Raw genomic sequence first — 15,655 nt, forward strand, 5'->3', positions numbered from 1 at the left:
AAAAATATTAATAGCATGAAAGTGTTTTGGATATAGCTTAGTAGATAATTTTTTTTTTAAAAAAGTTTTAAAGGACCAAACCTAATTTTCAAATAGGATTGTCTTGATTGCACTTGCTTGCGTTGATTGCCAAGATTGATTTCCTATATCTCAGATATACAATTTTTTCACATACAAAATTTCTCAATCATAAAAATTTATCATACATTTTTCTCTCTCACGCAAAAATATTACATCTTAAAATTACAACTTATTCTCATACATACAATCTCATTCTTCTCCCCCTTTTTGTCATAATAAAAAAGACATGTGAGTTGAGAGAATAAAGATATAACAATACAGTCCATGAGAGAAATATATAAAGTATAATCCACAATATGATGGTTAATAATCAAAAAGTACTAAAAATATAGATACAACATTAAGTATCAAAAACAGTACGTCATACCCATCATGGAATTTTGCGTTAACCATTTCAACCATAGATTTAAGATTACACGACATAGAATATATCCACAAAGAAAGCAATCATAGAATAGTCAAGGGGTACAGTAGCATGACAAAATCTACAAAAGAGTAATCTAAGTCACCCACGTTGATAGCTTTGGATTTCGTCGATGCTCAGTGTTGATGATGGTTGTCAAACACAACGGATCTAAGTTTATCGATATCACCTAGGAATGGCCATTGACTGCTGATAGTTTTGACTGGGTAATGTTGCGAACTAGTCTTTTGAAAATAAGGAAACAACACATTTTCTTCTTGGATGACTGGGTTTTCAAAATTCCAAATAGCGTTTGGATCATCCACGAGAAAAGATCCATGGTCATAATATGGGTTTGAATTAGTTTATGAGGTGAAACCAATTTTAAACATTGAGAGGGTTTGCATAAGAGTTTGCAAATAGTAATTCCTCCAATAAAGCTAGATGAAATTGAAGATCGACGACCTACTGTTGAAGGGTGAAAATATAGGAGACACAGCCATAAATAGGATCTTGAAGCCTAGTTTGAGCTTCATACAAGAGTGTAGCGGTAGTCTAATAACAATCACTTATCTGAAGCTAGGTTAGGAGCTTGGAGGCATTAGTGATACCAAAAACCTTGTGGATAACGAGAAAATCAGTAGATCCTTTTTATGACAGAAGTAAGGGGGCAAAGACACGCAATTGTGTATATTTTCTTCTCAAGAATTTGCAAGCACCGCACAAAGAACGGGGTCCTGATATGAGCTTCTAGTTTTTTTTTTTTAATTAGTGACTTGCCTTTAGCAAGGTTTTGATTAACAGAGGCGAGGGGGAGAGGGTAAGGGCGAGAGTAAGACAAAGAAGTGAGAGAAGAGAGAGGGAGTGAGCAACGGAGCAGCGAGATGTGAGAGCGAGAGAGCGAGCAACGGAGTAGTGAGATGTGAGAGCAAGCGAGAAACTAGTAGTGACGGAGTAAGAGAGGCAGGGCAACGATTTGAGGGAGAAGCCTGTAAGCGACATATTTGAATATCGGATCTGGGTAGATCTGGATGAAGGTGATACAATGAAGATGAGGGAGATGCTAGAGATTTGAGGAAGGAAACCGAGACAAAGAAGGGTCGAGATATATGAAGGAATAATGGATAACCAAATAAATAAATAAATAAATAAAAACAAAGACTTATTGTGGATCTTATCGACGAGACGACGGAGACACGATCAAGATAACACACACCGAAACAGAAAGAAAGAACAAAAATATATTTACCTATGCCCAAAAAGGGAGATTGAAGATGGAACGACGCGGGAGGAATAGAGGTGATGATGGCAGTGACAACCGATGAAAATAATGCCAGCAACGAGAGAAGGAACGGAAGAGTGACAGAGAAAGGGGTATTCGGGTGAGAAGAGGAAGAGCGTGACATAGAGGTGTTTGGGTGAGAGGAGGAAGAAAGTGAGAGAGATAATAGAGAGAGGGTTTGACCTTATCTGGGTCGGCCCTTTTTTATTATTATTCTTATTATTTTTTATTTTATTTTATTCATTTATTAATTATTTTTTTAAAAAACAAAAACGAAATTTGCACAAAAAAACATTCGGATAAGAACCCTGGCCATAGTGATGCTAATCAACTCATTCAGATGGGAAAAAGAGGCATTCGAATATACTAAAACAACATCCAGATATTACTTTAAACTCATCCGGATATGACTCATGCCATCTAGATACTATGAAAAACCATTTGATATAACATGAATTTCATATGAGAGGCAAAGGCTAAAAGAATATTGATTGCTTCTAACCTAGCTATCGTGCCATATGATTCTTCAAAATCAATGTCTTCTTCTTGGTAGTATTCTTTGGCTAGAAGTATTTACTTGTTTCTTATTATATTTTCATTTTCATCTAATTTATTCTTGAAAACCCACTTGATTCCTATTATAGATTTATCCTTGGGTCTAAGAACTAATTCTCATACTTCATTTGTAAGAACACATATTTTCGTGAGGATACCATATAATTTAAGCAGGTTTAGAATACCGAAAAATTGGCTTGATAGCAATTATAAGTACTGAATCAACTGCAGGGAATGCCCCGGAGCATAATTGTCTAAAGAAAATGATATAATCTCGAAGAGTGTTCAGAGATAGAATTTATGGTAAATAAAAAAATTAGAATTGAGTCGATTTTCAGTACAGCTAAATTACAGCTATGATTTAGGTTAAAAAAATTGAATTATCGTAAGAGACTCTCGGAAAGTTAACAAAACCTTAAGGGGGCTCCGGTTTCACGTAAGGATCAACCCTAAAGTAGTTTAAGGAATAAAAAAGGGTCCGGTGAGGATACTGACGCGAAATCAGTCTTTATCGAGTAATTGTCAGTTATTAATTTCGAGAAAATCGATGTTTTGAGTAGTTTGATGATAAATAATTATGGCGTGAGAGATAAGGGAGATGGAAGAAAGTTCGCGCGAGGAAATGATGAAGGTGACCATTGCAGTAACAAGCGGCTATAGTCGCAAGCTCCAAGCAGTCATGACTGACGTGTAGCGAGTAAGCAGTAACAAGTTTTGGCCGAGCAATGGTTGAGAGCTTCGGCAAGCAAATGCGAGAAAGAAGAGAGAGATCAGATAAGAGAGAGAGAGAGGTTGGCCAAAGGAGGCAGCAGTTGAGGCGACCATGGCCGCAAGCTTCTAGCAAGCCGCATCGTTGGTAGTTGGAGCGGAGTAGGAGTAAACGAAGCAGCAACGCGAGAGGTGATCGGTGGGCTCGGGGAAGGTTCGGGAGGCTATCAGCGTGACCGGTAGCGCAAGGTGCAGAAGCTAGACATGGCATAGGCAGTTCGAGCGTTAAAGGCACTATAGGAGGAAGAAGAAAGGTCGAAGAAGAGGAGAAAAAAGAAGAAAAAGAAAAATAGAAAAGAAAATGGAAGAAAATGGGAAAAAGGTGAAGAAAATTTCAAAAATTGCTAGAAAAATTATGGAAAATAGGAAATGGAGATTAATGATTATTCTGGAGATTTTGGCGAGAAAAAATTGTTTGGGCACGCGTTTCGAGGTGGTGCACGAAAATTGAGATAACGCACGAAAAATTAAGATAGTGCGAGAGAATCAAGGTGGTGCACGAGAATCGAGGCAGTGCAAGGGAATCAAGGTAGTGCGCAAGAATTGAGGTGGTGCAAGAGAATTGAGGATTTAAATGATTTTCGAAGTCAAAGCACGCATATCGAAGAAGCCTGAGAGGCTAAGTTACGGTGAGTAAAATTTTCTAAGAAATTTCAAAAATTTAGGAATGTTATTTTATGGATTGTTATAATGTAATATTTGAGAAATATTTAATTTTGGATTTATTGAGGGAAAATAGGAAGAAATAGAGAGAAAGATAAAGAAAATACAAGAAATTATGAAAAAATAAGTTTTAATACTTATTTAAATAAATATGATGATTATGGTGCTTTGAGGCTTAAGTTTAAGTGACTTGTATGAATTTTGAGGTTAGAACACAAATCGAGACAAGGCACGTATTTCGAGACAATGAGCGAATATTGAGGTAACCCGATAAACTTGAGAAGGTAAGTGGTTCGACTCCAAAAACCTAATTTTAAGTAAATAATTTTATCACGTTGTCATGCATTGATGTGAGTATGTCATATAGATTGCATTTACATGTATTGATGATGAAATATGCATATGTACACGATGATATTATTGATCATATATTCGTATAAGGGTTTGAGAGTATAGGGCGGGATTGTTGCTTTTTCAAGGGTGCACCCATACACCTCGACCTGGAAAGGAGGCTGTAAAAATAAGGAGTAGTAATAAGGTACGGTCGGCTCAAACCGAAATGAAATGGAAAATGACATTTTGTATCCATGCACGAAATATGTTTTTTGTTCCCTTACTTAGATGATTCATCATCTAAGTTGGGCTTTGCGTCTGGAATATTCAAACGTTCCAAATGGAGATAGTAGCAGAAACAAGGATGAATGAGGCATGAAATGACACTCAGCAAGTGCATGATGAATTGTATGATGAATTGAATGTATGTTATGTAGCCTATGTATTTAACTTCTACAATTTTGAATTCTAAATGTTTTGAGAAATGATGATGTATAACCTTATTTTTGATTAATGGGAATGTAATAATTGATTTATGATTAATGTTAAGATGTTATGTTCGATTATAACTTCCGTATTTAATGTTTATGATGATTTCTCTTTCGAGATAAACATATGGAGATTTTGGAATGAATAAGAGCAATTATACGGTTTAGTCGTAATTTTAAATAGAAAAAAAATTATTATTTCATAATTGTCCTAAGTTATAATACGTCTGAGAAAGTAGGATGTTACATCATTTCTTTTGAATTGATCTAATTCTTCTTGCACAGCCTTAATCCAAAACTCATCTTCTAATGCTTGATCTATGGAAGTTGGTTCAACTTTAGATATGAAGGCAATCCATCTATAAACAGATCCCTTAAATCTTTCTTCATTAGGATCAAATAATTTAACTATTCTTGATATATGTGGATGTAGAGTAACATTTAAAATTTTGTGATCCAATTCATTTATTATTTGTATCACCTCTTTGGGTATCCACATTTGTACTATGTTATTTGTCTTAGGTTGGGGCCTTCATCTAGGTTGTTTCCATTTTCTCTTAGGTGCTTTATACCTTGGTTTAGGTTTTGATTTTTTTTTAAATTAATGTGGCTAAACTTTTATCTATGGTTTTCTTTTCTGGTAATAATTTATCATTTTGAGTTTTTAATATTTTATTTTCTTCTTCAAAATTGATTAATTGATATTTTAATTCATTTTCATTTTCTTTATTTAGTTCTTGTGATTTTTCTTTTAAATTCTTTATTTCACTCTATAATTTTTTATTTTTTTCTTTATGATTCTTCTTGATTGTTTTTACTTCTTTCTTAATAAATATATATTTTATATATAGTTCTTCGTATGCTTTTTGTAATCCTTCTACCTCTATGTGATCTTCCTTTTATTCATCTTCTTCTATAGTCATAAAGTATTTCTCTTCATTTATTCTTAGAGCCAAGATTTTCTTATCTTTCTTGCCATTCATGTCTTCATTTATTTTACTTAATATTAATTTATGAGTTAAAAGTGTTCTTATTAATTCTTTTAAATTCTTAACTTGAGAAATAGTAGTCACTAAAGGCTGTCAATCTACTATTAGAGATTTAAGAATTTTCTTAATTGGATCTTCTTCTAAAATTATTTTTTCTAGCATTTTAAGATTATTTATAATCTTTTAGAATCTACCATTCATATCACTAATATTTTCATTTTGAAGTAGTTCCAATTCTTCATATTGTGACATTAAGAGATTAATCTTAATATCTTTTACTTGATTGATACTTTCATGTACTACTTCTAATTTTTTTCAAATTTTATGTGATGTAGAACAAATAGATAATTTTTCATATTCATTAGGAAGAATTGAATAAAAAATTATGTATTTAACTTTATGATCCATTTGGTATTTTTTAATATCTTTTTCAATCCATTTATTTTCTTTAGTTAAAATTATGACAAAATCATCTCTAACTATTTTCCACAAATAATAATCTATTGAAAATAAATATGACTTCATCCTCATTTTTCAATAAGTAAAATAATGATGGTTTAGAGGGTGGGGGTCCTTTGGCTATAGCTTGGTTGGTAAATGTGGCCATTTAGATCTCTTCTAAGTTAAAGTGTAAATTAAGAGTTTAACTATTTTAGAAGCACTCTGATACCAATTATTGGTCCCTTAGGGTATGGTCACTCAAGATGGGGTGAATTGAGTGATTAAATTTTTTATCAATTTTAATAAATATTATTGATTAATGATTTTATTGAAAAATATATATTTGATAAATATAATAAATTATATTTGAGATTAATAATAAATGTAAGTCATAAGATATAACAAAAATAAATACAATGGGGCACAACACACACATAGTCCACTCTCCCAAGATCTCACTACCCTTGGGAATCTACTAAAATAATTTCACAAAGATTTTCACACTAGATCACATTGAAAACTAGATACACACCTAAATTACAATTGGTTCTGGGTAATCACTACACCGAGGTTTTCTTCCTAATTTGACTTGGAAACTAGATTCACCTAAATTTTAGTAGTTCTAGGAAACCTACACAATTTATAATGGTAATTTAAATGTTACAAATAATTTATCCACACTTGGACACAAATAAGTAATTAAAAACAAATTATACAAGTCAATAATATTTAAATAAATAAATAAATTTATAACTTTAAATGGAGAAGTTCGGATTTGTTGTAGAAGATTTGAAGAACCTTTCTCCTCTTGCCTTGTGACTCTTTAATGGATGTGCAATAATATTTCGAGAGTCTTGAATTGCTTGGATCATTTGATTGAGAGCGTTTGAAAACTTTTGGATGCTTTGGATATACAATGGAAGCATTTGAATATTTAAAAAAATGAGTTTGAGGATATTTATAGGCATTTTAAGCACTTTTTTAACGATCCAAAATCTGAGCGTTATAGCAAGAAAACTTAATATAACTTAAAATTAATACGTGCACTCAAATATCTAAGAAGGTTTGGATAAATAAGAGATCTTGGCTTTAAATCCAAGCATATGCACCTAATTGTTAAAATATTTTTTAAGATATATATGCTATAAAAATATTATATAAATTAATTTAAAATATATTTAAAAAATATTTTTAATAAAAAATAATATTTTTTATATTACATATGATATATAAAAAAATTTTAATAAATTAATATTAGAAATATATTTAAAAAATAGTTTTAATAGAAAATAATATTTTTGATAATGCATATGCTATGAAAATATTTTATAAATTAATCTAAAAAATATTTAAAAATATTTTTAAAAGAAAATAATATTTTTGGTAATAGATATGCTATGAAAAAAATATTTTATAAATTAATAAAAAATAATTTAATATTATAAATAATATATTTAAGAAAAATACTATTTTTATTAATCACCAAAAATGTTATAATTTGTATATTAAAAATTCTCTTTTTGTTAATTATCAAAACTTAAATGATATGAACAAGTTGGCTCAACAGAAGTTTTCGTTATTTCGATTACATTTTTATACTTATATTTTTTAATTAATTTAATTATTATATTTTTATGTATAAAAAGTAAAATAAGATAATAAAATATATCCCATAGTTTGTTCAAATCAAAATATAAGAATTAAATTGATTTAAAAAAATAGATTCAGAATAATATTCAAAATAATGATCAGTTAGAGTTGTTACAAGAAAAAAAAAGTTAAAATATAAAAATTAAATTAATTTAAAAATATAATTAAAATAATAAAAAATTCAAACGATTATAAAAAAAAATGTGTAAATACATGGTCAAAGCAGATGTATTTAAGTAGCAAGCTTTTGAATTTTTATTTAATGAAAATATTAATTTATTCAATTGTTTAAGATTGTCATTTCACATGCTCAACCGCCTAATTGGATTTGTTTTTTTCTTATTTTTTAAAAGAAATGGGTAAATCAATGTCAAGGGACTTTGATGAATTTTGTTCGTAGCTGCTACTAATAAAGAGTCGTGGGATGAAGGCAATGATGAGATAAATTAGTATTATCTTATGTTTGACAAATGAGCTGTAAATTGAAAGCATAAACTATTCTGAGTTTAGTGATAAAAATATAAATGGATATTACTTGTTGTTATTAACTGTTGGTTGGTAGTAGCGTGCCGTTCAATTATCCAATTGATTGAAATTAATTAAAAAATAAAATAAAATTGAATCAATCAATTAAATTAAATAATCATATTACCGAATATAAGATATATAAATTAAATTAAAAATTAAAAATCAAACTAATATAGAAAACTAAAAAAAAATCAAACTTTCTAATAAATTAAAGACTTCAATTAATTAAGAACTCATTGAAAACTCCAATCACCAATTTAAGAAAAGATTTTAAAAAATGATGTTAATTTATACTTCAGTTAGTTCAGTTAATTCAATTATTCTAACAAAAAAAATCGAACCGAAAATAAAAAATCAAACTTCCTAACAGATATAATCGAACCAAATTGACAAGTCAATTAGTTGAATTGAATAAGTTCGGTTAAATCGAATTTTTACTCTTCCCTATCAAAAGACTAAATTGTCTCTTCTAAATACACAACCCAATTTGATAAATGAGGTTAGAAAGTGCACTTGTGAGTTTTATGAGGCCATCTCTAACGCGAGGAGAAATTGCTTATTAAGCCAAAATATGTGGAAAGCCAATTGCTGGAAACCCATTCCAATGGTGCTCCCTATTTGTTTGGTCACTCATCAAATGTTTGTTCAGCTTCAAATTGGTTGCTACAATTGGAGAACAAAAATCACTTTTTCTTTCCTTGTCTTCTCTCTCCCCCACCCAACAGCAGTGAACACAGATTCGGATTTAAGAGATGATAGCCGATGACAAGTAGCAACAGTGGCGGGGAGTGGTGATGGGCCGATGAGCAGCAGTACCGGCAATCGAAATTTCCAATGGGTTTGTGAGATTTTGATATTTTATTATTTATCAATATATTGAATGATTGATATTATGTATTTAGTTATTAATTTGGATATTTAATTATTGATTTTGTGTATATGTGTATTTAATTATTAATTTTACTTATGTGTATATTTTATTATTTTGTATATTTAATTATTAATTTTATGTATGTGTAAAAATTATAGATAAAATAAAATAAATAGAATTAAAATTTATTAAAATAAATAAATAAAATAGAAAAGAAAAAATAAAATATGGTTAGAATACGCACAATTTTTGAGACAAAGTTAAAATAGAAAATGTGACATAGAGACAAGATGGAGATGGCCTAACAAAATGGTAAATTAGTCATTAAACCACTATTTGTCTCAAAACTTTAACCAAGGCAAAATAATCCTAAAATTAACTAAGCCTAATCTTGGGTGGAACAAAATAATGATTAATATCACAATCAAGGTAATACAACTCAACTATATATCTTTCAATCAATCATGTTATATGTTTTATAAAGTTAATTTGACAATCATATACTTTTATTATATTAGAAGTGTTCTTTTGTTCGTATCGAGTTTGTCTAGCACAAGTATAAGGGGAGAAGAGGGGAGGGGCACACTCTCTTTCTGATTTTGTCTTACGTTGGACAAACGCTATGTTATCTGACATAGATAACATAATAATTTTATTTATTATATAATAAGTTATAATTGATAACGTTATTAGGGAGTGTTTGATAGTATGAAAAATGTCACATTCAAGGAATTGAATTTCATTTTTGGTGTTTGACACATTATATTTTTCACGGAATTGAATTCAATTCTATGATATAATCATTAAAGCATATTTTTGTCTCTTTTTTATAAAAAATTTCATTTAAGGGAGAGATAGTTTTTGTTTTCTATGTAAGTTAAAAAATACTTTCATTTCCAACTAAATACTATCAAACACACCCGATACTTTTGCAACCAACAAACACCAAACTCAAATAACTTTTATAAAAATGTCATTTTCTACTCTATATTGAAGATAAGAGAACATGATTAATGAAAATGGGTTTGCTTTCCATAATGAATTCAGACATTTGTGATCAAATGTTTGGTTGATGATGGCATGTGGGGGCAGTTGAATTTGCCCCCCACTTCATACATCATTGATTGGCTATTTATTTTTGTTTAGAAGATTTTGGAAGCAATTACCTAATCATTTGATCACCGCAATTATCGCCATCTCTATCAAATCCCCCAAGTTCTATATGATTGTATGATTTATTAAAAGTTTGTAAGATAATCATACACCTTTTTAAATTGTTCAAGTTAGTCTTTGTGGTGATTTTAAGGCTATTGTTATAGGTTGGAGTCTTGTTAATAGTATGGAAAGATATTTTTAAGTTAAATTTTTAAGGGACCACCATTATTATGATGTGTGGTGATGTAAATATTATATATCTCTTGTAATTATTGCGGTGCTCCAATTATTATGTGATGGAGTTTTGTTTGATTCATATGAACAAGACAATTTGTATGGGATTTGTATCAAATGTTTGGTTTTAATTCTTTGAAAAATAGCATTTTCCAATAGGCTAATATCAAATAAATAAAATTTTTGTACCGTAATAATTGTTTTTAGTAAATTACATGGTTATTGAAATTTATATTTTATAATAAATTAGTCATTATATTTTAATTTTTACTGCCGTAACTACTAAACCTTAATTTTTAGTTACAATTTAGTGTCTATTTTTAATTTTTCGTCGAATTCTATTAATAAAAACTAATGTGATAATATGTTTAATCTCAAAATCACTTAATTGCAGGGTTTATGGGAATTCTAACACTAAATGCTTTATCAATTTGTAATAACATATATTATGTCAATTTTTGTTAACATATTTTGATGAAAAATTAAACAATAGAGTGAATTATAATAAAAATTAAAATTTAATAATTGTGATGAAAAATTAAAATGCAATACTCAATTTATGCATGTATATGTATATTTTTCGGGGCTTAATACATACGGTGCCCTTAATAATTAAAAAAATATTATTTTTAAGTCATTATTGTGACAAAACGTTAGCATATGTATAAATACTCCCATTTTCACGAGTGACATGCTAGTGGATGACTAGTTCGCATTATTTAAATAAACTGACTAATTTGTTGTGTTCTCTTACTAATTAAAAAAGAGAGTATTTGATCCTTAATGTGTAAAATATCAAGATTATTTATGTCAACTATTAAAAAATAAAGTTGTTATTTATGCCACTTATGAAATACATATAAAAAAGAGAAAGTGTCATATCATAAAAAGATAAGGTTAATGAGATAAATCAAATTAAAATTTACTTTGATAGAAAAAACTAAATTACCCGTAGCTTAAAAGAAATTCTAAATTCCAAACACCTAAATCTCTGAATCACTAATTCCAAAATGCTATATTATTTTATTCTCAATTACAAAATATGACAAAACTAATTTCCATTTTTTCTCCTTATTGAAGTCAGTTTCATCATTTTCTTATTTATATTATTTTTTGTATCTCTAGATAAGAACTTAAAATAATAAATTTAAAAAATTGAGATACAGAATTTTGACATTTTACATATTAGAGATCAAATATAATATTTAAATACTTCTAACCAATTATCTAAGTGATAAGTCCCTTATAAAAATGGATGCTTTCATACGCGTATTAATGTTCTGTCGTAATAAATATTTAAAATAATAATTTTTAATAATTATATATAAAAAATTAAATATTATATTTTTTAATTATCAATGTATGCTATGCACGCAAATGTATGCATGTATATGTTTATATGTATTTATTTATAGATATATATATATATTTGTAAAGATGCTTAGACCCATCCTAAACTTTTATACCCAAACACAAAACAAACATAGCCTTAAATAACATTTAGGCTCTGTTTGATAGTCATTTTTTTTCCATTTAATTTTTCACCTTTGTACTGTTTGATAACTATTTTTTTTTTTCAGAGAACTCATTTTCCCATTTCTCCTCATGTGATACCTTTTTCCTTTAAATCAAGGAAATGAAATCCCTTGAGAGAGGGAGCTCTGATTTTTCAGGCAATTGAAACAAACTGTGCGCCATTCTTCCACTGTTTAGGCTTGGGCACTCATAATTTTGTTTCCAAAAGTTCTCAAAATTACTTGCAGTACTTAGGCTTATTAGTGGAGCTGAACAAAAGTACCCATGGAAAAGAAAATGTATAGAAAAAAAATAAAAAATCACATATAAATTAATAAGTTTGGAAAATAAAAAAAAATTAATTTTGTAGTTTCATTTCTTTGAAAAAATAATTTAGTTAACTTAAAATCCGTTATTATTTTGATTTTTTTTTGTATAAAATTAAGTATTTTTTAATACATTTTCATCATTGAATTCCATAAAAAATGTGTCATTTTTTATGAAAAATAATGCCTATCAAACACGAAATGTTAGAAAAATAATCAAATTCTATGAAAAATATTACTAATCAAACACCAAAAGATAGAAAATAACATCATTTTTCAAGTAAAAAATTATACCAATCAAACAATTTAAACTTTTAATTTTCAAAAATTCAATTTTTTTAAAATTCATTTTCTTTCGATCCAAATTTCACCATTCCAATCAAACCCACCCTTATTTTTTCACGAAAATTTCCAAGCAAAACGAGAAGAAATTCTCGGCCATTTTCCGGGAAAATGATTCAGCCTCGAATCTCAGCCTTCACATGGGCGACAAACGCCTTGAGATTCAAGTCCGACGACCCACCTTCTATGGCAGCTTCCTTAGCCAAATCTTTCCACTTCTTGGCATTCCTTCTCATCTCCTCTCCTTCCATCACCATTTCTATGCATCTCTTGATCTCCCCGCTTTCAGCTACCCCTTCCTCGTTCTTTCCCACTGTTTTTCCCGTCATCCAAACATCTTCAACAAGCTTCGCGTTCGTCGCCTGGTCGGACCACTGTGGAAAACCCACCACCGGGACGCCGGAAACCAAGCTCTCAACGGTTGAATTCCAGCCGCAGTGGCTCACGAAGCATCCCAACGATGGGTGTTGCAGAACCTCCACCTGGGAGCACCATGGCACCATCATCCCAAGCTCTTCCAGTTCCTCCTTTCTGCTCAGCTTCTCGCCTTTTTCCGATCCTCTCATCACCCACAAGAACGGCCGGCGGCTCTCCAGCAGCCCTCGAGCAAGTTCCTCCTTCTGCTGATCCGATAGCACCACGAGGCTTCCGAACGACACGTAAACAACGGATTCCCTGGGCTTTGAATTCAGCCATTCCATGTAGTTTTCTAATTTCTGTTTTCGACACTTTGATATTAGCAGAAAGAAATAACTTTTCTTTGAATTCAATCAATCACTTTGTGGTCGTCGACAACGGTAAAGATGATCATTTCACCCTTGTTTCTTCGGGTTGACCCGAAAAAATAAAACGAATAATGGTTATTTTGTGTTAATCGACTTTCTCGACCGGTATTAAAATAGCTAAACTTATATTTTTATCCTTCTATTTTAATGTTTTTTTAGTGTAATTATTTAAATTTTTTATTATTTCAATAACACCCATTTAACTTATATTTTAGGGTCAATTTAACCTAGTTCTTTGACATTTTTTTATGACAACTCTTTAATTTTTTTCACATCAAAATATATAATTAAATTGATTTAAAAATAATAAGGGTGTAATTGATATAATAAAAATTTAAATTTTATACAAAAATATATAAAAATTCAATTAACTTAAAAATACATGTACATAGATATAATTAAAATAATAAAAAATTTAAATGAGCACATAAATAAAAAAATGTAAAATTACAAGGTCAAAAATATGGATTTACCCTATAAAAATCATGAAAAATGTTATATCAAATAAGTTTGATAAATAATTTTTATAAATTGATATGTTAAGTGAGTTTATAAGTATTATTTATTAAATTTGTTTGTGATTAGAAGGCGGGAGGAGCTCAGGAAAAAAAAAAAAAAAAGAAAAGATACTAACATTGTGAAAGAGGTCTCCTCCAAATGAAGTGTCAGACGGATCCTTGCCGTCCAAGAAAGCCGACGGGATTAACGGTCCGACGGCGACAAAATCGATGTTCTCGATCACTCTGAGCGCCTCCGGTTCCAATGCATCGAATGAGTTGACAAGAATTTTAGGGTTTCTTTCTGTGGCAACAGCACCTAGATGCTCTCGAACTAGTGGAACTGGACCGCTATTGACGTTTGAAGCTTGTATGAAAGAGGGAAGATCACGGTTATGGAGGCGAGGTAATCCTGGTAAGTCGACGAACAGTGAAGGGTCACTGATAATCTCTCTAATGGCGTCCCCGTAACCGTACAAGTAATGGTAGTAAAGGCCAAAGAGGGCAGCGGGTTGAACCCAGAAAAATGTCGACGGAAGATTAAGAGAACCGGCGATTTGGCCCACCCATGGGAGGAGCAAGGTGTAGACGACGAGGTTAAAAGGCTGGCCCCTGCCGGCGGCGGATGTGATGATCTCGGCCACGGCCTCCGACCCCGGACGCTGGAGCTCAGTCACGTAGGTTTCGAAATCGCCGTCGAGGTCCAAGTCGGTGTCGGATAAGGGGGCGAAGGTCAAGCCCGCCGGTGGAGTGGCGGTGGCTTTGGCCATGCGATTGAGGGCGGAGGCGGCGGTGACGAAAGTGACGGTGAGGCCCATCGCTGCGAGGCGCTTGGCCAATTGGAGAGATGGGTTGATGAAGCCTTGGCCCGGAAAAGTCACGAGAAGGACTCGAAGATCATCCATGAATTCTGCACCTCCTCCTTCGAACAAGCCCTTGAAATTAATGCTGCCGCTTATGCTTCTTCTTCATTTATACGCGAATGGAGCCGCCGGCCTGCCGTGACGTCTTTCGTGACGAACGGCGAAATCAGTAACAGCTAATTAATGATATAGAAATTGATTCCCATCAATTAAGCTTTGCTAATTATGGACGTTCACATGCGGACTCAACTTAATTATAAATAATAGGTAAATAAATTTTGTATGGACAAATTATGAAAATAATCTAAATTTGTTGAGAATTTGTAATTTTATCTAATTCTTTCAATTTTGACAATTAAGTCTAAATTAACTTAATTAATTATAATTTTATCCAATATATAAAATCGATTTAAAGAGGAATGCGTTCAACTTGATTTTGTATACTAAGAGGTTGTTTGGCTTAACGGTTTGATCGCGTATAAGCCATTTGTGCAACTGATCCGCTATGGTGCGTTTGATGATTAATTATTTGGCTTAGCATTTCAACTTATACGCTATCCACTGAAATGCTGTTATAGCAGCGTTTAGCAAAAGCTGGTACCCCCAGCTTTGCTAAAAAACGTTGTATCGTTGACCAACAAAAATACCAAAATATCCTATATACCAAGCTCTCTTCTTCGAAGCTGTGCTTTGCCATTATTGCCGCTGCTGCCGTCGCCCCTCTTCCATACCGCCATCGCCATCGTCGTCGTGTAGCTGGGCTGCCACAAGCAGCTCGTGTTGGTGGGTTGCGCCATCGCCTCATCTGGTTCCAACCTCGATCGCGCCATCACCTCATCTGGTTCCAGCCTCGATCGAGCCATCGCCTCAGCTAGTGGGTCGCACC

The 15,655-nt window shown here is 31.4% G+C and overlaps 1 protein-coding gene across 1 annotated transcript; it reads right to left on the reverse strand.

The window, feature by feature from the left end:
* Positions 1-11,899: 11,899 nt before the first annotated feature.
* LOC127812245 (crocetin glucosyltransferase, chloroplastic-like) lies at positions 11,900-14,853 on the reverse strand. The gene is made up of 2 exons (XM_052352630.1): positions 14,044-14,853; positions 11,900-13,340 (listed from the first exon to the last, which is right to left on the reverse strand). The coding sequence occupies exons 1-2, from the start codon at positions 14,809-14,811 to the stop codon at positions 12,741-12,743; spliced, it is 1,368 nt and encodes a 455-aa protein (XP_052208590.1). The 5' UTR covers positions 14,812-14,853; the 3' UTR covers positions 11,900-12,740.
* Between the last annotated feature and the right edge of the window lie 802 nt (positions 14,854-15,655).

This window comes from Diospyros lotus, chromosome 10 (assembly GCF_014633365.1).
Source record: "Diospyros lotus cultivar Yz01 chromosome 10, ASM1463336v1, whole genome shotgun sequence".
In the NCBI taxonomy this organism is placed as follows: Eukaryota; Viridiplantae; Streptophyta; class Magnoliopsida; order Ericales; family Ebenaceae; genus Diospyros; species Diospyros lotus.